The 20699-nt window shown below is 40.4% G+C and overlaps 1 protein-coding gene across 2 annotated transcripts in view; it reads left to right on the top strand.

Annotated features, from left to right (window-relative positions):
• The window catches only part of LOC104884476 (chloride channel protein CLC-d), a 29655-nt gene extending 25142 nt beyond the window's left edge, over positions 1–4513 (top strand). Inside the window, exons 20-23 of one of the 2 annotated variants that reach the window (XM_010669128.4) lie at positions 23–179; positions 321–422; positions 516–554; positions 4044–4513. In XM_010669128.4, the coding sequence (XP_010667430.1) occupies positions 23–179; positions 321–422; positions 516–554; positions 4044–4058 (313 nt within the window). In that variant the 3' untranslated portion in view covers positions 4059–4513. Of the gene's footprint in view, positions 1–22; positions 180–320; positions 423–515; positions 560–4043 lie in introns of both variants that reach the window. The other variant, XM_010669127.4, reaches the window with a different exon arrangement.
• The last annotated feature ends 16186 nt before the right edge of the window (positions 4514–20699 follow it).

Here is a 20699-nt window from a genome sequence, read left to right as displayed (position 1 = left end):
ATGCCTCTATTTATCTTTTCAGGCATAATAATAGTGAATTCATTAAACCAGTTTCAAGTAAAGGGCTCAGCCTTGATGATATTCATCTGAGTCATGATGACTTGGAGATGTACATAGATCTTGCCCCCTTTTTAAACCCAAATCCGTATATAGTCCCTGAAGATATGTCTTTGACCAAGGTAGCATTTTAAGCTTTCTTCTGTCTTCATATTTTTGATAATGTTGTGATGTTTGTCAAATTAACCTTCTATTGTCATGTTTCAAGCTAAATCCTCTACTTAAAAGAACTGCTGTAAACGTATCTCATTTGGTATTTTCAGGTCTATAATCTGTTCCGTCATCTGGGATTAAGGCATATATTGGTTGTCCCTCGGCCTTCTCGAGTATTAGGTTTAATTACGCGAAAGGATTTGTTGATTGAGGTATGTTACTGTGATATCTCAGCGTGTCTCTTCATGATGCGGACATGCTTGAATCATGCTTAAGAAGGATTGTTGGATTTTATATAATTGCAGGATGACGATGATTCAGAGATGGAACTCCAATCGACTAGTGTAAGGTCTCTTACTGTTGATGTTTGACTCTTGTTTATTAGCTTGCAGAGTGACATGTGTACTCCAGCCAGTAGCTTAATAGAGTCTTCTGGTTGAGCCATTTAAGTCCTTTGATCCTCATAGTCCGTTATTCTCCTATAGAGAAATAAACTCCCTGAATTTTAGGGCTTTGTTTCTGACCTTCTATGACATCTGTCCTGACTTTAGCATGTCATTGCGCCTCTAGTAGAAACTTCTTCCCATTTCCAATGGCATTCATCTTAGGTGGTCTGAGGTAGGAAAGGAATATTGTCTAAGGATAGAAAATGAAAGACAAATCTTAGGGTGTTGGAGGCTTGGAGCATTGACATCCATGACTTTTTCTCATGGAACTATGGAAGTTGGTCTCGAAGCATGACCAAATTTTGAATCCCACTCATGACCAAAAGCATAGTCATAAGATCACCAAATTCATTTTTAGTCATGATATGACCCAAAATAGAAGGGTTCATGAAGTGGGCCCAACTTATACATGCAACATATTTTATCTTCTAAGGAGTATTTTGATGAGCTTATACATATAATATTTTTCTTTACTTATTGTGGAGGATAGATAGAGAATTTAGGAAATTTTCAGGGAAATATATAGGGATTCGCTGGAATGAAAAATGAGAAAATCCAATCATGAGCTGACAAGGGCATTGTTCATAACCGAACATATAGTGGGGGATTTTAAAATATATGCAAATTCCACTTGAAAGATTGTGATTACCTTTGTTATATTTTCATTTCAGAAAAAAAAATCTAGGAATATGATTACGTGAAAACCATTTTTTATGTTGATATGAAAAAATAACATAAAATAAGTAAAAAGTTTGTTATAATGAGCAACAACATAAAATGAGCAAAAATTTCTTAGAATGAGCAAAAACATAAAACGAGCAAAAAAAACATAAAAATAAATTTGTAAAATGTGGAGAAGTTTCTTACATGAGCAAAAATTTCTTAAAATTAAGAAAAACATAATGTGAACAAAAATTTGTAAAATGAGTATAAATTTCTTAAAATGAGTAAAAAGTTCGGTTTTCAATTTTCATGGATCCTAACTATATATATATAAGTCGGTCTTTCTCTCTAAAATATCTGAGCCCTATCTCTACTTTTCCTTCCTCTCAATCACATCTGCCTCCCGTACCCACCACAACCACATATCCTAGCTACTTTTTTTTATGACCAAAACTACCACGTAAATAACATTAGAGAGAGAAAGAATCATCCCGTAACGATCATTGACAACCACCAGACTTAGATTTAAAAGGTGCTAGGTGCACCGAGGCACAAGCGCAGGACGAAGGGAGGTGCAAGGCACAATGCGAAGGCGTGCACATTTCGTACTCTAGACGCCTTTATTTTTATTCTCAAAATTTTTGTGTGGTTTCTAGAGAGTCCCATTTACTTGAGTACAATGGATAATACTTAAATTTAAATGATTTATCTAAAAAGAGAAAGAGAGAGAGACAATTAAAACTGATGTATTATACTAGTAGTCAGATGTACCTCACTGGTTAGAGGAAACTAAGGACAAAAAGGAAAAAGGTGGAAGATTTAAAAAAACAAAAGGCTTCTCACACTCTAGATTCAGAGAAGAAGATACCTTCGGATCAAAGAGAAAGACAGTTGGGAAGAATGAGAGATTGATAGAATGAAACGATTAAGAGAGAAGAGAAAAGAAGAGAAGACCAAGGAGGGAGAAGAGAGCGACGGAAGAAGACATGAGAAAAAGACTTGGAGAGCTTGATTCGCAACGAATGCCGGCAGACCTGGTATCAGGATCCACCGGAGATTGATGACCGGCAACCTTTGTCATACCCAGCCATCACTAGTTTCTGAAATGCTTCACAACCCGTAAATTAGTTTTTTTCCAAAATCAGGGCTATTAATAAGAGGTTAAATTGAAGTAACATGAGATTAATTGAGGTTTGCTCAAATTTATATTTTAAGGCTTAGCTAAGCGTTGACTTAATTATTTTGGTCTTTTTTATGTTATAAACTTAGACATTCTCCTTCCTTCACTTCTTAACAAAAACTGGCCTAGGCGGTGTGTCTTGTGCCTTGGCAAAGGGAGCTTTAGGTGCGTGCCTTGCTGCGTCTGATGTACTTGGCCTCACCTAGGTTAGTTAAAGAGGTGCAATTTTTAAAGCTAAGGCAGCACATCAAGAGACTGAGACTTAGAGAGACCACGAGCTTAAATTTTTAGCCCATTCACTCATGTTCGTGACAATAATGAAGGTTACAGAGGTATTTATGGTGGATGTGAGCTTTCCAAGCCAAGGGGAAGGGTAGGGCTTGCTGTATTCATCAATCCAATTGAGTAAATTGGTGGAGATGTGGGCATCGTTGTTGGTGAAGGTTTTGGGGGATGGTGGTTTATAGGAGAGAAACAAAGGTGAAGGAATCTTTGGCCAGCTGGGTGGGTAGGGGTGTTTTTAATTTTTGGTTGGTTTAGTATATTGGAAAAATTATTTTAAATAAGTCGACCTTTGCCTGGTTTTCCCAAAATAAGTCATGTTTTGGATTATTCTTGATTGAGTCAACTTTCTACCTGTTTTAACTCTAAATGAGTTTAATTACAGGTAATACTTCTTTCCCACCCAAAGTGGTCTTAAGGGAGAGGGAAGAGAAAGATGAGAGGAGGAGGAAGGGAGTAGAGAGAAAGTTAAAAAAAAATAATAAAAAAATAAAATAAAATAAAACAAAATAGCAAACTAATCATATTGCAACTCAGAGCGCATGTAACCTACTAAACAAGTCACAAACACGTTAAATAGCCCTACAAGCTTAACGTAATCAGGAATAATCTAAAGCTTGATTTATTTTGAGAAGACCATGCAAAGGTCTGTTTATTTAAAACAAGTTTCCTATTATATTTATTACAAATTTATACTAAGATATTAAAAGATGTTCTTAACCAAGGAATGGCGCCACGTGGCGCTCTCCTTTAGGTTTTACTACACATATCCATATTCAACAAAAAAATTAGTAAATGAATTCTATAGAATTTGATTCCATGACCTTCAAGTTTATATACTAAAGTCTTAACCACTAAACCGAATGATACTTGGTGATATCATTTTAAAGTAAATTATTAATAATGATAACTATAAGTATATCATGAGCTTACAAACTAGTTTATCACTAATATAAGGTTTTTAAACATTTATTGTGCCATTAGGGGTTTAGGGAGGTGGTAAAATGTCAAAAAGAGGGGATATAAATGGTTTATCTAAATTGTTCTCATTAGGGGCGGGCTTGGGAAAGGAGGTCTCACGGAAAGGTTTTTGACCAAAAAATCCAGAAAGACCGATCGATAGTTCTGTCCAGATTGGCTAATAAAGCAGTTCTGACTTCTGACCATGATGCTGCTTAACCTAGAAAATGTTGTTAACATATGAGTCAAATTTTGTTTCATCTGCTGGCAATCTCTTGACTTTTTCTTGGTGGTTCTACCAGAGCCCAACGCCGTGACAGAAGTTTAGCATCGAGAACTGCAGATGTGGAGCAGCCACTTCTAAATGGTCTTTTTGTGCATAACTGATGATTGCACTTACATCGCTGGCATTTTGGTGTTCTCTGAAGGCTGAAGTTTATCAGTGTATCATCCGCATTCTCGAACATTTTGTTGATTACAGTTTTTTTTTTTTTTTTTTTTTTTTTGTGAAATATTACAAGGTTTAGCACAAGGGGTCTGTATTAGCTCATAGGGACCTAATCACGTCCATTTGTTGTTGTACAGTGTAAAGTTGTAAAAATAGACGGACAAGTCTAATAGGGAGAAATTATATGGAAAAGGTTTGAGTCCATCTGAGATGACTTTGCAATGTTTGAGAACCAGCTTTTCCATAGATGAAAAGCAAGGTTGATTCCAGATTTCCACATGAAGCTAATAAAGTGCTTATATTAGTACTGGTTTTATCGATAAACAGGACTATATTAGCTATCGATTCTTCTCTTAGTTTATATTACTGCAATGTAACATGGATAGCATTACATCATGGATAATTCTTGAATCAGGATACAAAAGTTTGTGGTGGACAGATACTGGAAAAAAAGTCTTAAAGAAGTAATAAATACAATCATACAATAATGGTTGTCATAAGATGGCCTTTAGAATCGAGTGTCATTTACCTCTCTGCAAGGTCTCATGTTCCTCTGCGTAAAGTTTCTTATTGATCGTATTCTCTTTGCTCTATAAAGTCGTTTTGAAGATGTAGCCAATTTTATCTGTGTTATTTCTTTGAGAAAATGCAACTATTTTCATTCAAGTTATTCCTTTTGAAAGTGTGACCACTTGTGTGATAAGAAAGATGAAATTATTTGGCCATTATATGAAGTTTACACGGAAATTTCCCATCCCTTCTCTCGTCCTTCACCGATTCTACATTTTCTCTCTCCTCTTAAGGTTTTTGTCCAAACCCTTATCAATCGTAGCTGGTCTTCTCTTTTTCTCCCGTCCTCTCTTCACCACCAAACGAACTCTAGCTTTATTCCTCCTCTAGCACCCCTTCTCCGCTGCAACAACACCTCCTCCGCCCTCTTGCGTGCAGCTTGCTTTCTCCTCCACGCCTCATCGGTCCCTTCTCCATGCAATGCTTTTCGAACTTTTGCGATTCGTCAATTGCAAACTTGTCTCAGTTTTGATAACTTGAATTGGCCGAATCACCTTATTTCGTCTATAAAGGAGAATAAGTCGAATATGATCATCACCACTTGCACCTTACATCCCAAAGAGACTATCTTGCTTGATGGCTTTGATTTTGAGCTTGTTGTTTTGTATTTTGATTTATGTTTCATTTTTGTATTTGATTTATATTTCATTTGATTTTGTATTTAGTTGATTTAGATAACTAATGAAGACGAGTGAAGAACACAAGGAGTGATTTGAATTTCATTTAATAAGGAGTGATAAATACTTCTAGAGTGTGTTTTCAAAAGTGTACTTCATTTGTTATAAGAATAAACCTTTTTTATTGTTATGCGTAATTTTACAAAAAATCTATATGAGTAGTCCTAATTTATCTCTTGGATTAACATCGTTTAAACTCATGAGTAACCCCATTTGATCATAAAAGAAACCTCATTTATTCATATCAGTAATCCCATTTGATCATACGAGTAACCCCAATTGCTCACAAAAGTAACCACATTTATTGAGTAATTTCAATCGTTCACAAGAGTAACCCATTATTATTCGCTTTTGTTATAAAAGTAACCTCATTTGTTGATAAAACGATAGAATTAAATATTCATACTCTTAACCCAAATAAAATAAGAATATTTGAAACATAATTAACTTAATAATTATAAAATTACCATTAAGTAAGCATTGTTAAAAATAAGTATATTACACCAATTGATCAAAATTTTGTTTCATACGCTAATTTTATCAATCAATATTATGGGGAGTTAACTGAAGTCCATGTGAGATATGAAAGAAAACCCACCCAAATGTAGAAACTATAAAGGTATTGAGCATGAGAGAAAGATTGTAGAATCAACAAGGTGAAGCAAATTTGGGTTTCAAAGTGTTTCGGGTAAAAACTTGTAAGATGGGAGATAAATCAAGATTAGGAGTCGATGATCAATGGAGGTGACCGGTCACTCGGGAGTGAAGTGAGCCCAACAAAAACGAGAGTTAGACTACCCCGCGGGTGTATCCGGGTTTTGCCCCTCCGACGATCAAGTCAGTTAATTGCTTTAATTGGTGAGTGTGAAGTGGTTTGTCTAGAATTCATTACCTCAATAAATAGGGATTTGATCCCTATTTATAGGCATTGGAATATGTGAAAGAATGCCTTGCCAGGCTGACACAAGGTTTGAGACACATGAGACCCACTGGGGGGGCTTGTCAGGATGACATAGGGTTTGAGAACAAGTGGGGCCCAAACATTAGCCCCATGCAAAACATGTGGGAGAAGGTTTCCCTAAAGTGTTTTGCGGAATTCCGGTTTTTGCCCCCTCCCCCCTATAGGAGTGCCCATAGAGGCTTAGCCCATAGAGGATTGACGTGACTCGAGATGGCATAGGGGTCACGAACCCCAAGAAATTCATGGGGTGATGGGACCTCGCTCGAGATTACCCAGGGGCTAAGGAGGCACAAGTAACTCAAGGGGTAATGGAACTCGGTAGAGATTACCTAGAGGCTAACGAGCCCCAATTAACTCGAGGGATGATACGACCTCGCTCGAGAATACCCAAGGGCTAATGAGCCCCAAATAGCTCGAGGGGTAATGAGACCTCGCTCGAGGTTACATAGGGATAATGAGCCCCAAGTAACTTGAGGGATGATAAGACCTCGCTCGAGATTACCCAGGGGCTAATGAGCCCTAAGTAACTCGAGGGGTGATGAGACCTTGCTCGAGGTTATTCAGGGGCTAATGAGCCCCAAGTAACTCGAGGGATGATAAGACTTCGCTCGAGATTACCCAGGGGTTAATGATCCCTATGTAACTCGAGGGATGATGAAACCTCGCTTGAGATTACCCAGGGGATAATGAGCCATAAGTAACTCGAGGGGTGACGAGACCTCGCTCGAGATTACCAAGGGGCTAATGAGACCGAGTATCTCGAGGGGTGATGGACCTCTCTCGAGGTTACCCGGGGGCTAATGAGCCCTAAGTAACTCGAGGGATGATGAGACCTTGGTCCAGGTTACCTAGGGGATAATGAGGCCCAAGTAACTTGATGGGTGATGAACCTCGCTCGAGGTTACCCATGGACTAATGAGCCCCAAGTATATGGAAGGGTGATGAGACATTTGTCGAGGTTACCTAGGGGCTAATGAGCTCCAAGTAACTCGTGGGGTCTTGACACCGTAGCACTTGACGAGCACCAACTTCAGTAGTTGTTGTGACCTTGGGGTATCCTTCCCTTGATCTGGGTGAACTTGATCTGGTTGAAGTGCCTAAGTGCAAGCCTTTTGATTTAATCGCGTCCAGTCAGCATGTTGGGCCGATATGGCTTAGACGGCGACTAAGGAAAGATGCTCCGGTTAGGGACAGCTCTTTGGAGTTTACTTTGTGCCCGATCTTTGGACTCGGTTGAATTGAGTCAACTTCAGTGAACAAGTGTGGAATAACTTGGGTAGGTGGTGAACTTCGGCCTGCCGTGAGGCCTAGCCAGAACACCTTTTTGATAGCTTTTCGAGCCCATTAGATGTCAACCGTCACTTTCGAGCGGTCTTATTTGATGATAAAGTATTTTTTATTGTCTCATTACACATCTTGATTCTCTTAGGACTCTCTATTTCTCCACAAATATCATCTCGGGAGCCTTAGAAGTGGACAACCGTACTTTGAATCGGGAGAGTATCTCAAGGACCTTTAAACCAAGGTACAACTTACTCCTTTCGCTTCATTACTTAATTTTAAATGGACCCTTTTGGATGGAGCCCCCTGTTGATAAATGCTAGGGGCTCGTCGTCTAGCTCGGGGACCCCTCCTCCTCCACTCACACCACTATTCGATGGGGTTTTAATAAATGGGGCTCATGTGGTGTATGTGACATTCGATTGTCCTGACCCATCTCAGGTGCTCGATGCCTTACCGTGCTCGAGCAACGGTATTTCTGTTCTTTCTGATGGGGGGAGGAGTTAAACATCCCCCCACATATTGTCATCATTGCTCGACTCCGGGTCATTAGGAGTTACTTAGACGATCTTCTCGATAGTCAGGTGGTTCGCATAATGGAGGGAAGTAGTGAGGATTAGTCCCTTGGCCCGAGCACGAGTGGTAGGGAACAAGAAGCTCAATCTTAGCCAATGGTCATAGCGCATTTTCATGTTCGAGGTCCTTTCATGCAATTTCTGGGGGACAATCTTTGCTTTCTCGAGAGCTCGTACTGGATTAAAATTTTTACGCCTTGTATATTCCAGAGCCTACTGAGACCTTTTGCACCCCTCCGATAGACTGCATAGCTCTTTACAAGGTCCACCTCGAGCTGGGTTTGAGATTTCCTCTTCATCCCTTCATAGTCGAGGTACTCCAATCATACGACCTCTCCCTCTGCCAACTCATGCGTAATAGTGTAGTCTCGATGGAGGGATTTCTTGCCATTTACGTCATGATGGCGTGGAACCCTCCTTAACTTTGTGGCGGAATATGGTGAAGCTGGTAGTCATGTCTGCGATTTGAGTGATGAGCACTTATTTTCGACAACGGGGTTGAGCCCCGCCTATTCCCAGGGTAGGGATCTTATTGTTAGGTATTCGACCGGATGCTTTTTGTTAGATTACTAACTTGATTTCTTTTGATGTAGTTATTGCCCGCCAAGAACTCAACGAAGAGATGTAGAAGCGCCTGACAGCTAACCAGCGGGTGCAGGATCAGATTCAACAGCGGGTGTCGAGGGAATATACTCATGTTCCTCGAGCCCCCAAGGTAGCACTTTCCCCACCTCGACTTTTCCTTATCTTCATTGTCTTCAGTACCGATCCTTTTGCTTGCAGGGTCCCTGAAAGAGGCCTAAAAATCGACCCCCTACTGCTTCGGCCATCATTACTCCTTAGGGGGGTGGAGACCGGAGGAAGATCGTTGCGAACCTCGCTCCTCGATCGAAGGGGGGGTCATCTAAATCTCGCGAGACTGGGGAGGTATCTCCTCCTTGAGAGGAGGATTCTCCAGTTTGCAAAAGGAGGAAGAACTCGGACCCGGAGCCTCTCATGCAACCTTTCACGGAACTGTTTGGGGATGGAGAAGGGTAGTCGCTTCGATTAAGTTGCGAAGTGTTTCCTTACCAGGAGAGATATCAAGGTCTGCAGAGATTTGACCGAGGAGGAGGAGGTCGAAGCTCTGACTCTTCTTGGATCGACGTAAGTGTTGCTGATACTTCTGTTTGTTTATGTTATGATTCGAAGCTAACTCTTGACCTTAATTCAGCATTCGATCCGGATGGATGTAATGAGCCATCGACACACTATTGGCTTTCGAAGCTTCGAGAGGACCTGGCTGATCAAACGAAGCTTGCTTCGAGCCGCCAGCTTGAAATCGAAAGGCTTGAGAAGGAGCTAGCTGCCGAGAAGAAGAAGCATATCGACGAGAAGGCTCTATGGGACCAAAAGATCATGGATGTCGTGAGCCAAAGGGAATCAGTCGAGCGAATATATGATTCTTCGAAGGGCGAGACTTTGAAGGCCATGGAGCTCATCATCCAGGAGTGGAAAGACTCCCAGGCCGGCAAAGACTTCGTTGTTGATATGGCGCTGCTCGGGGCCTAGGTTGCTACAAAAGTAACATTGGGCAAGCTTCGAGAGGCTTTGGGAAAGATACATCCCTTAGTCGACTACAGCGTGGTCGACGCGGAGTATAATGCTGAGCTCGAAGCTAACGTCTTCCTCGATATCGAGGGTATTGTGTTGGATGATGTTCAAAATACCGAGGCAGGGGAGGTGGCCGGAGAGGATGAGTCCAAGGAGCAAGTTGATTCGAGTGCCTCCACATCCCTTGATTCTAATGACACTTCGAGCACTTCGACCAGCGACATTTCGAGCAGCTCCGACTGAGTCCCTTAGTCGATTTTGCCTTTTCTGTATTTTGTACTTAGCCAAGTCCTTAGTGGCTTTTAGGATGTAAATCTTTGCTCAATGAATGAAACTTTTGACTTTTTAATGCTTTGCCTCTCCTTGTTTTCTCGCTATGTTTTCAACTTTTACCTTTCGTTTGTCGATATAATAACCTTACTCGAGACATGACACCTTCGAGCTTCGATATATAGTCCTCCGGGGTTACTCGAGACATTATACCTTCGAGCTTTGATAGCCCTCTGAGGCGTTTTCTGGGTCAGTTTATTATATTCGAAGGCGTGTGAGGAGCGCGTATCGCGTGTCGGTGTGACGGGATGACACGTGTGGCCTAATGAGGGGGCCGATTTTATTGGAACCTTGGGAACCGCGGTCCTGCTTCTTTATAAGTATGGAGCTGGGTCATTTTCAGAACTCACAATTCTCATTTCTATTCTTCTCTCTCTACTTTATCTCGACCATCAACCCTCTTCTTTATCTTGAGAGCCATTGTCTCAACCTTTGATACTTGCGCAGGCAATTCGAGCGGCTAAACGCTGCAAGCTGGCTAAGTCCTGCTCGAGTGTTGCTCCCCCTAAATAGGGGGAGATGCCTCGAAGGTCGTCCTCTGTGATGGCCTTCCTTAAAAGGAGGCTACTCCAATTAATGGAGGAAACTTGCCCTCAACTACGCTTGACCTCAAGCAAGAACCTTTATAGGTTAAGCTCGAGGACCTTACCCCGGTGGCCTCATATGGGGTGAAGCCCCCCCCCCCCTTGAGGAACAGGCCGTGGACGGAGGAACCCTTGCTTCCGGGTGCTTTGCTTGGCCCTCTTGAAGGCCGAAATGGCCTCGAGGTTTGATAAGGCCTCGGGGCATCTTATTACGGAGGTCAATGAGAAGGCCTGCCTGGCCCATGAGGGTCAAGAGATCGAGGCCATTAAGGAAGCTATGGTTGAGGTAAATTCGCTTTGTAATTTCCTTGGTGCTTTGTTCATAACAACTTGATACTAAATTGTGTTTGCTTGTAACAGTTGTCGATCAAGGTATTGGCCCTAGCTCGACGGTCTCAACCCAGGAAGACCCATTGATAGTTCGACGGGAGAGAGGTTCTCCATGGTCAACCGCCTCTGCATTGCTGAGTTGAGGCTCTTGGATGCCGAGGAGGTCATGAAGAAGGGCCAAAAGTCCTTCGAGGTGAAGGTGGCTGACCTCGAGCATTCCATGAAGGAAATCTCAAAGTAGAGGGACTCGGCCAGCCAAAGGCAGCGGGAGGCCGTCAAGGATTGCAAGAAGGCTCAAGAGAAGGCCGAGAAGGCCAATAAGAGGGATGAGGAAGCAATTGCCGATGCTCGCGGTTGTCAAACCCTGATCATCGACAACTGAAAGCTTTCCCAGTAAGGGATGACCTTCCTCGAAGATGCATCACTGCAGGCTTCCGAGATAGGCCATTCTAAGGCCCACCAGAAAGTGTGGGCCGTTCTCCAGAAGGTAGACCTGGGCTTTCCTGGGATGAAGTGGAGGAAGGAATTGGGGCACTTTCCCAAGAAGATGCGGGGGCTAGTATTGAGGCCCCTAAAGTCGAAGACCAGGATCTTGCCCCTTTTAACCTTGAGGGCTTAATACTGCACTAAGCTACTGCTTCTTGGCAGCAGGCATAAAGCTCCAGCTTCTTAGATGTCGGGATCGAGCTCTTAATATCTTCTTCTTCTCTTTTGCTCGCTTCTTTTTGTCGGCTACCTCCTACCAGGGTTAATGTGGAACCCTTAAGCTTTCTTGCTTGCCTTAGATTTTTTTCTTAGCTTGTAATGTAGCTACTTTAATGCCTTGTATCTCGATTAATGGAATAGAACTCGATTATTTCCACTTTGCCTTGTTTGTTTTTGTTTTAAGTTTGTGCCTGCGAGATTTGCTAACTTTCATGCGTTAAACTAGACTCGATGGTCATACAGCTTTTACATCTTGATTCGATTGTCATTTTATAGGACCACTAGCTAAGCACTCTTTACATAAGTTGGTTTGAATCATCGCCCAAAAGAGGTTAAGTGATTCTCACAAAAAGTTATAAATCAATGCCTTACAAGACAAGTAATTTTTTTACAAAAAATGGAATCAATGCCAAAAAGGCAAGTGATTTCTTACAAAACTGAACTTTACTCAGCATGGTATGGAGTTAAGTACACAATTGGGTACTAAACTTTTCCTTTTGTTCCACTTTGGGTACTCAGCTCTCAAAAGTTCAAGTTTGGGTACTCATTTTGGATGTCCGTTACTTTGGTATTGATGTTTGCAAAGTTACCGTTATCAGCACCCAAAAAAAGGAAAAAGGTGACATGGCAAACTTTTTCTCTCTCCTCTAATTAATTCCTCTCCCCTCTATTCTCTCTCTTCCTCTGCTTAAACTCCGCTGCCATTTCTTCTTCTTTTTTATTTGTGATTTTTTTCATAATAAAATTATCAATGACTGATTGTTGGGATTTATATAATCATCTAAACGTTTCCTCATTTTTCTTTTTTCACTTCCATACAAGAATTTTTTTAGGCAACATATTGAAAACAATAACAAAAAGCTTGAAACATATACAGTAATACAGAAGAAGTAAAGAACAACATCACCTAGGAATTATATTTATGAAAATCTGACTAAGAATTAGAGAAACCCCCACCATATTGCCAAAGTCTTCAACAATAATAAGTCTTTAGTCTTGTATGTATGCTCTGTAAATTAAAAATGGTAAAATAAATAAAGACACCATTAATTATCTAAAGAATTATAATTTAATGACTAAAATATTAACAGTATCAATTATGCAATCTAAAAGTAAGATGATCAACTTACTGTATTAGTAATACAATCCCCTAAAAAAAGATAGTAACACAAAGTAAGAAAGTAAGAAACTCACAGTTAATAGAAGATTTTTAATTTGCAAATTTAATTTGGAAATTGCCAACAAAGATTCACCACTAAAACCCCAAAATCATTTTCGACCAAGCTCATATGATTAGTGATAAATTGAGTATTCAAGTACGAGTTGAGTATTCAATTATGAATTGAGTATTTGATAAGAAAGAGATCAATTAGAGAAATCGAGAAAATAGAATTTCGGATGCAATATATAGATATGAGAAAACCCAATATTTATCTTATATTGAGTCCTTTTTATTTCTAAAATAATACTCTCTCTATTAGAAACAGACGAAAAATCACAAAAAAGAAAAGAAAAGAAATGACACTAGAGTTTAAGCAGGGAAAAAGAGAGAATTGAGGGGAGAGGAATTAGAGGAAAGAGAAAAAAGTTTGCTATGTCACCTTTTTTCTTTTTTTTTGGGTTTTGACAACAATAACTTTGCAAACATCAGTACCAAAGTAACGGACATCCAACATGAGTACCCAAACTGGAAATTCTGGAAGTTGAGTACCCAAACTAGAACAAAAGGCAAAGTTTAGTACCCAATTGTGCACTTAACTGGCATGGTATAACCCTAAGCTCGAGGGATAAACTTAAACATAGAACTTACGAAGGTTGTCCGTGTTCCATGGTCAAGGGAGCGGGCGTCCTTCTTGATCTTTGAGGCGGTATGTGCCTGGTCGAACCACTGAAGTGACTTTGTAAGGTCCCTCCCAGTTGGGTTGTAACTTGCCAAGTCGAGGCTCTCTACCCGTGGCTTTGAATTTCCTTAAGATCTAATCATTGATCTGGAATGGTCGATGCTTGACCCCGCGATTGAATAGTCGTGTCAGCTTGAGTTTGTAGCTAATAACTTTTAGGAGGGAGTTGCCTCGAGTTTCTAGGAGTAGGTCAAGGTTGACCTTCTTTTCTTCTTCATTGTTGTTGTAATCATAGAAGGTTATCCTTGGTGAGGTAATGCCAACTTCGACAGGTAGCACAACCTAACTGCCATACACCAAGTTGAATGGTGTTTGTCCAGTTGCTTCCCGGACCGTTGTTCACGCCGACTACAGGATGCCCAGTAGATCGTCGTTTCATGAACCTTTGGCTCCTTCAAGCATGGTTTTTAATCCATTCAAAACTACTTTGTTTGCTACTTACGCTTTCCATTAGTCTGAGGTCAACCGACGGCAGAGAATCTGGTTTCGATGCCGAATCTGGAGCAATAGTCTCATATTTGTCCGCTATTGAATTGGTGGCCATTATCTGATACCAGGACTCGAGGAACCCCAAATATGGTGATTGACTTGTTTATATTGCACTTTTGGACCAACTTTATATTGCACTTTTGGACCAACTTCGAGGCGTCTTCCCTCATGGTGGGCCAGTAGTACCCTGATCGAAGAGCCTTAGCTGTGATGGTTCTAGCATCCTGGTGAGTTCCACATGCCCCTTGATGTATTTCTTGAAGAACATAGTCCCCCTCTTGGGGAGTCAAGCAGCGGAGGAGGGGATGGGTGAATGATTTCTTGTACAGTTGTCTGTCGTGATATGTGAACCATCGAGCTCGCCTCCATAGTTTTTATGCCTCGAGCTGATCTAGGGGCACGACACCATCACTGGAGAAGGATATGATTTTATACATCCAAGTAGGGCTTCTGTCGAGGGTGGCTACCCCATATTGATCCTTGAAGCTTTAAGAACTTCCCACAAGATTGGCCGGGGTGAAAGATCCTCGACTGAGCTGACGAACCTTGATAGTGCGTCATCTTGCTGCTTCTCAAAGCACGGGATGTGAGTGATGGTGAAGGGGGTTAGATAAGCAATTTCTTTAACTTCCTCAAATACATCTTCATGTTGTCTTCCTTGGCCTCGAATTCCCCTATCAGTTGCCCTACAATAAGTTGCGAGTCGGAGTGAGCTTTGAGTTTTTTAGCGCTAGCTGTCTTGCATAGCTGGATCCCAAGCAGTAGTGCGTCGTATTCGGCCTCATTATTCGAGGCGGTGAAGTCGAGCTTGATTGCATACTCTATTTTATTTCCTTGTGGGTCCAAGACCAATAGTACGACACCACATCTGACCTTCAATGACGATCCATGGACGAATAGCTCCTATAAGCCTTCTTCCGTAGGCTTAGGCTTGTAGGCGCATTTGGCAATGAAGTCTGCCAACGCCTGGTCTTGATAGCACGGCGAGGTTTGATAACTGGTTGGACCAGTCCGTCACCCTGCTAGACTGATTTCTTCCTTCGATGACTTTTCGAATGGCTGGCTAGCGAGGACTTTGATGGGATGAGCCTGAAAGTAAGGCTTGAGCTTGTTAGTGGCGAGGACGAGGGCGAAGATCATCTTCCTAATTGGAGGGAATTTGGCTTCTACGCCTCAAAGGGCATGGCTTATGAAGTAAACAGGATGTTGATTCTTTTCGCGCTCAGCGACTACGATGGCACTGAGGTCAGATAGACGAAAAGTGTCTCTGCCTGTAAGGGGGAGACAAGCTCGGGAAGGCTAGCCAATTGGGATTTAAGCTATTGAAATTCAACACTTTTTCTGCAGCATCGTCCCAGTCGAATGTGGACTATTTTAGCATACTGAAGAAGTATAAGCTTTTTTCAGCTGATCGCGACAAACGCACTTTGATTGAGCCAATGCTGCCATGCACCCGGTTAGGCGCTGGACGTTTTTGACAGTTCGAGGGCTTTTCATCTTGATGATAGCTTGAATTTTGTCGAGGTTAGATCCCATGCCCCTTTCATCTACGAGGAAGTAGAGGCACTTCCCACCCTTTACACCAAAGACGCACTTTGATTGAGCTTCATGTTGTGGGTGCGCAGGGTAGAAATTGTTTCCCTTAAGTCAGAGATATGATCTTCATCCTGCTTGATTTTGACGATCATATCATTGACATAGATTTCGACGTTTCGCGCTATCTATTTTTCGAACATCTTGTTCCCGAACCACTGATAAGTTGATAAGTTGCCCTAGCGTTCTTCAGGCAAAAGGGCATCACTTTGTAACAGTAGACGCCGGAGTTGATGGTGAAAGTTGTATGCACTTGGTCTTCTTCAACCATGGAGATATGGTGATACCCGACATCAGCATCCATGAAGCTAAAGAGTGCATGTCGGGCTGTCGAGTCGACTAGCCTATCAATATTAGGGAGGGGAAAGTCGTCTTTTGGACAGGCCTTGTCCAGGTCTGTGAAATTGACACACATTCTCCAAGCCCCAGATGATTTGCGGACTAGGACCACGTTGGCCAGCCATTCGGTGTAATAACACTCTCGAATAAAACCCACAGCTAACAACTTCTTGACTTCGTTGGTTGCGACAGTGCTTCCCTCGACACCTTGGTGCCTCAACTTTTGCTTAACCGGTTGATGCCCCTCTCGGATGTTTAGGCGGTGGACCATGAGCTGAGGGTCGATGACAGGAATTTCGTCGACGGTATATTCAAATACATCCTGGAATTCTCGAATAACTTCCATAATTTGGGCTCTTACACCGCAAGGGATTTGTTTGCCAATGCGAACTGCTCGACCCTTCTCTTCATTGATGCACACTTCTTCATCCCTATCTGCTGGTCGAGGCCTCTCGTACCACTTGGGATTTTCGGCTACATAGAGCCCTATTATGGGAAGGGGCTTCTCTAACTCAGGGTGCTTTCTTTTTCGTGGGGTTTGTTCTTTTTATTGACTCTTTAAGCTATTTACGTAACATTGTCATGTGTAATTTTGATCCCCAAATAGTCGGGCGACCTTTCCATCATCCCCTTCGAACTGTAGTAACAACTGATATGTAGAAATAGCAGCTTTAACTTTGTTGAGGGTTGGTCGTCTAATGATGACATTGTAAGGGAGGCTAAGGTAGTCGGCGACGACATTCCTTCCTTTACCCTTCTCCCCCATTCGAGTTGGGAGTTTGACTAAGCCAATTAGATGGATGGACTATCCTCCCAATCCAACTAGGAATTGGTTGATGGGCATTAAGTCGGCTTCCTAGTACTTCAGTTATGCTAAGCAGTGCATTGTTATGATGTCCGCGGAGCTCCCGCTGTCGATCAATAGTCGACCACCCCTAAGATTAGCAATCTTCATTTCGATGACAAGGGGGGACATTGTGTGGGGTTTGGATTGGTCGATGACTATCTTTGAATGTCATTGTAGAAAAAGCGACCGTGGTCGCGACATCAGTCCCATGTTTCAGGGGGTAGAGGTGTATCTTTCAAGAGAGCTTGGTTAAGATGCCCAGAGCATTCCCTCCAGCAATGACGTTTATGTACCCAACCGTCTCGTTGCTCCGGGATTCTTTCTCATTTCGAGGTTCTTTTTTTTTTCTCCTTTGGGTCTTTCAAATATCGATTCAATTTTTCTTCGTCATCTACCTTTTTGTTGGAACACAAGGTGACACTCAAGAAGGGGGGGGGGGTTTGAATTGAGTGGTGAAATCTAATCGATTTTCGCAAAATTCCTTTTATGGCGCAGTGCCTGGCACTGTGCCAAACACTCGTAAATTGCTGATTTGAGTTTTTGCGAATAATAAACTAAAAGTATGTGAGATTTGATACGCAAACACAAGATATAACGTGGTTCAATCTCACCTCTGAGATCTACGTCCATACGAAATAAAACTCTTTATTTCTTTGAACCCTAAAATATCAAACTCTTGATACAATAAGATTCCCCTCACTACTAACCCTATTAGTGACCCCCAACACTTAACTCTAAGTGTTGACACTCTCTATAATGATAAAGTTACAGAAAAAGAACGATCCTTAATTATGTGCTTCTTAGTCAAGCAAGTAGAGGACAATTACAATTGTATAATAGTAACTTAAATCTGACTCGCTCAGTGCTATGCTCACTGCCGGAGGAAATAGTTTTCAGCTTTTAATAGACTCGATTTTTCTCTCTGAAAACGTGAGATTTAAAAGTAAATTCTGATTCCCTTTTATAGAACTTGGTTAGGACGAAAATCACTTAAAAATATCTTTATCTTTTAATCCTTGATTTAAGGGATAAAACTTTATCTTTTTCTATCTTTATCTTTTAAACAAAAAAAGATAAGTTTTCCACATAGTTTTCTTTTTCAACTCAAAGTCTGTTTATATCTATGAAGTATTTTTCCAAATCCTTTTAGAAAATCAGAAAACATGTTTAATAAAATTCTGTTTTATAAAAATCTTTTTGTTTAAAAACACGGTTTTATCAAAAACCGATTTTTATTAAAATCTTTTCAAAACTCGTTTTATTAAAATCTCATTTTTATTAAAATCTTTTCAAAAACTCGTTTTTATCAAAATCTGATTTTTATTAAAATCTTTTCAAAAACTTGTTTTTATCAAAATCTTTTAGAAACTCGGTTTTACAAAATCTTTTTCTAAAAACTCGTTTTCCTTAATCCCTTTTTAGTTCTGATTTCGAAAATCTATTTCCTCTTATATAGATATATAATTTTAATATAATTATTTACTTTCTTAATCAAAGAAAATAATAATTATACTAACTTTATATTTCTATATTTAGCACATAGCATATCACTAAGTTAGAGCATATTACATTTTAATCTAAAGTTACTATTCTAAGAAATTATAAACTAGAACTTCATTCTTGATTCTTCTTTTCTTCAAAGTCTTCGTTTATCAATTTCTTTCTTCATGCATCTGTTGCAACTGTTACATACTTTCATGCTACAACATATTATATTAATTTTCATCATCAAAACATAACATGTGCATAGAACATAACATGTACATGCACAACAATTCCTTTTTGATGATGACAAACTATGAATATAATATTGTTAAATAAACATTTGTTCCCCCTTAAAGTATGCATATTGACTTTTGTTCCCCCTCAAACAATGCATATAATGATTACTCACCCTTTTTAGAACCTATTCGTACATCGGATTAATAGCATTCAATTATTCACTTGTCCCCACATGCTCATTTATATCTTATTCACATTATTTCAACCTAGGATATCATCAAGATTCTAGTCAATATTATATGCTTTTTTTTCCCCCTTTTGTCATTCTCAAAAAGTAGCAAAAAGACAAAAAAACATCCACACAATCAGAAGAGTTTAAAATAACCCAATAGCTCAACTATTTAAGCTAGTGATGCTGGTGCTACAACAAACACCAATTCACAATCTCCAAGATAATCCAAAATAACATCCAAAAGTATCTAAAATAGTTTTAACAAAAATTTTGTCCAAAAACTACAAGGAATATGCAAAGATACAGAGTAGAACTGGGATCAAAGGAAAGGTGTTTATGGTTTAGACATAAGATGGCGATGTCGCTGTGCCGCAAGTGTATCACTAGCACTCCCAAAATTTTCAGCAAGATTTTCCACATACAAAGTTATCACGATTTCGTTCACAGTGGAGGAGAGAAGAAAATTTTCGGAAATTTCTAGGTTGTTATAGAATTGACAAACCTCCTCTTCATATATAGCATCATTAAAAACGAGTAGTTTAACCCACCCCTGATTTTGATTAGATTTTAGAAGAAACTGGAAGGCTAAATTACCTAGCCACTCGGTGGGAAAGATCTAACAGGATAACACTCTAACAGACGCCGAAACTCGTGGGCGTTTAGAGGAGGAGGGATGGTCGTTCGTACCAGCAGCATCGCGCCGTTTTCGAGTCGGCGGAGTTTGTGAGGTGGTAGCAGTGGAAGTCATCGGAATTTTCCGGTTGAGTGATCGAGTGGTGGGTTTTGTTACGGGCTTTTTCGGGACCGGAATTTCATGTTGTGGTATTTTCTTTGACGGTTGTTTTGAGGCGAAGGTTTTGGAAACAAGTGAATGTTTTGGAGGTAGAGGTGGAGGGATAGAGGTTTTCGGGGGAGAAGGAGTCGCCGGTGAGGTGGTCTTCCTTTTAAAGATCCGGCGGGTGGTTTTTCGACCCATGGGTTAGGCCCCTTTTTTTTCGTTTTAGGGAGAAGGATGGAGATTTTGAAAGTGTTTTAGGGTTTGTGTTTAATGGGTGGACCAGATTTTGAAGTAGGTTAAGAGGGGGGACCGGTTTTTTTTTTGGTTTAATTTGGAGGAGAGATTGTGTTTGGGCTTTTAGTTCATTATGCACCTCTAACAACCTTGCATATACATTTTAAAAAATTTTGAAAACCAATTTTTTGAAATTATTTTAGTTTTATCAAAGCAACATCAAATGGATATTTTTGAAAACATGATACTTTTGTTGGAGTTTTTCATGAAATTTTTAAAAAGCAACTTAGGTGTCAGTTATCAGGACAACATCAATAGCCTTTTCAGGAGTCTTGAATTAAATCAAAAAACTGACTTAGTGTAGATATAATCTTTCGAACTCTTAAGCATGTAAAGGGGTCAAATAAGCACATAAATCAACTAAGTACCAACAATCAAAGCTAATCTAAGTTTTTCAAACTTTCACGAGCAAGTGGTTTAGTGAAAATATCAGCTATTTGGTCTTCAGTACAAATAAATTCAAGGGCTACCTTAATCTACATGATTACTTGTTTGTTTTAGGAACCCATATTTGCTTGGGGTCCCTTTTTCTTACGTTGAGCATCTCGTATGTCTTTCCTAACCCAAATTTGAGTAACATGTTTGACATTCTTTGCAATTCGATTTTTCTTTTTGTTGCAGTCGTCAATTAGATGACCATTATTACCACAAAAATTGCAAATTAGATATTCAGGAAGGCCCACGTATTTTCTCTATCGAAAGTCTCTTT

This window comes from Beta vulgaris, chromosome 3 (assembly GCF_026745355.1).
Source record: "Beta vulgaris subsp. vulgaris cultivar EL10 chromosome 3, EL10.2, whole genome shotgun sequence".
Taxonomy (NCBI): Eukaryota; Viridiplantae; Streptophyta; class Magnoliopsida; order Caryophyllales; family Amaranthaceae; genus Beta; species Beta vulgaris.
The sequence above is the reverse complement of the archived record's forward strand: the minus strand, read 5'-3'. Positions and strand labels throughout refer to the sequence as shown.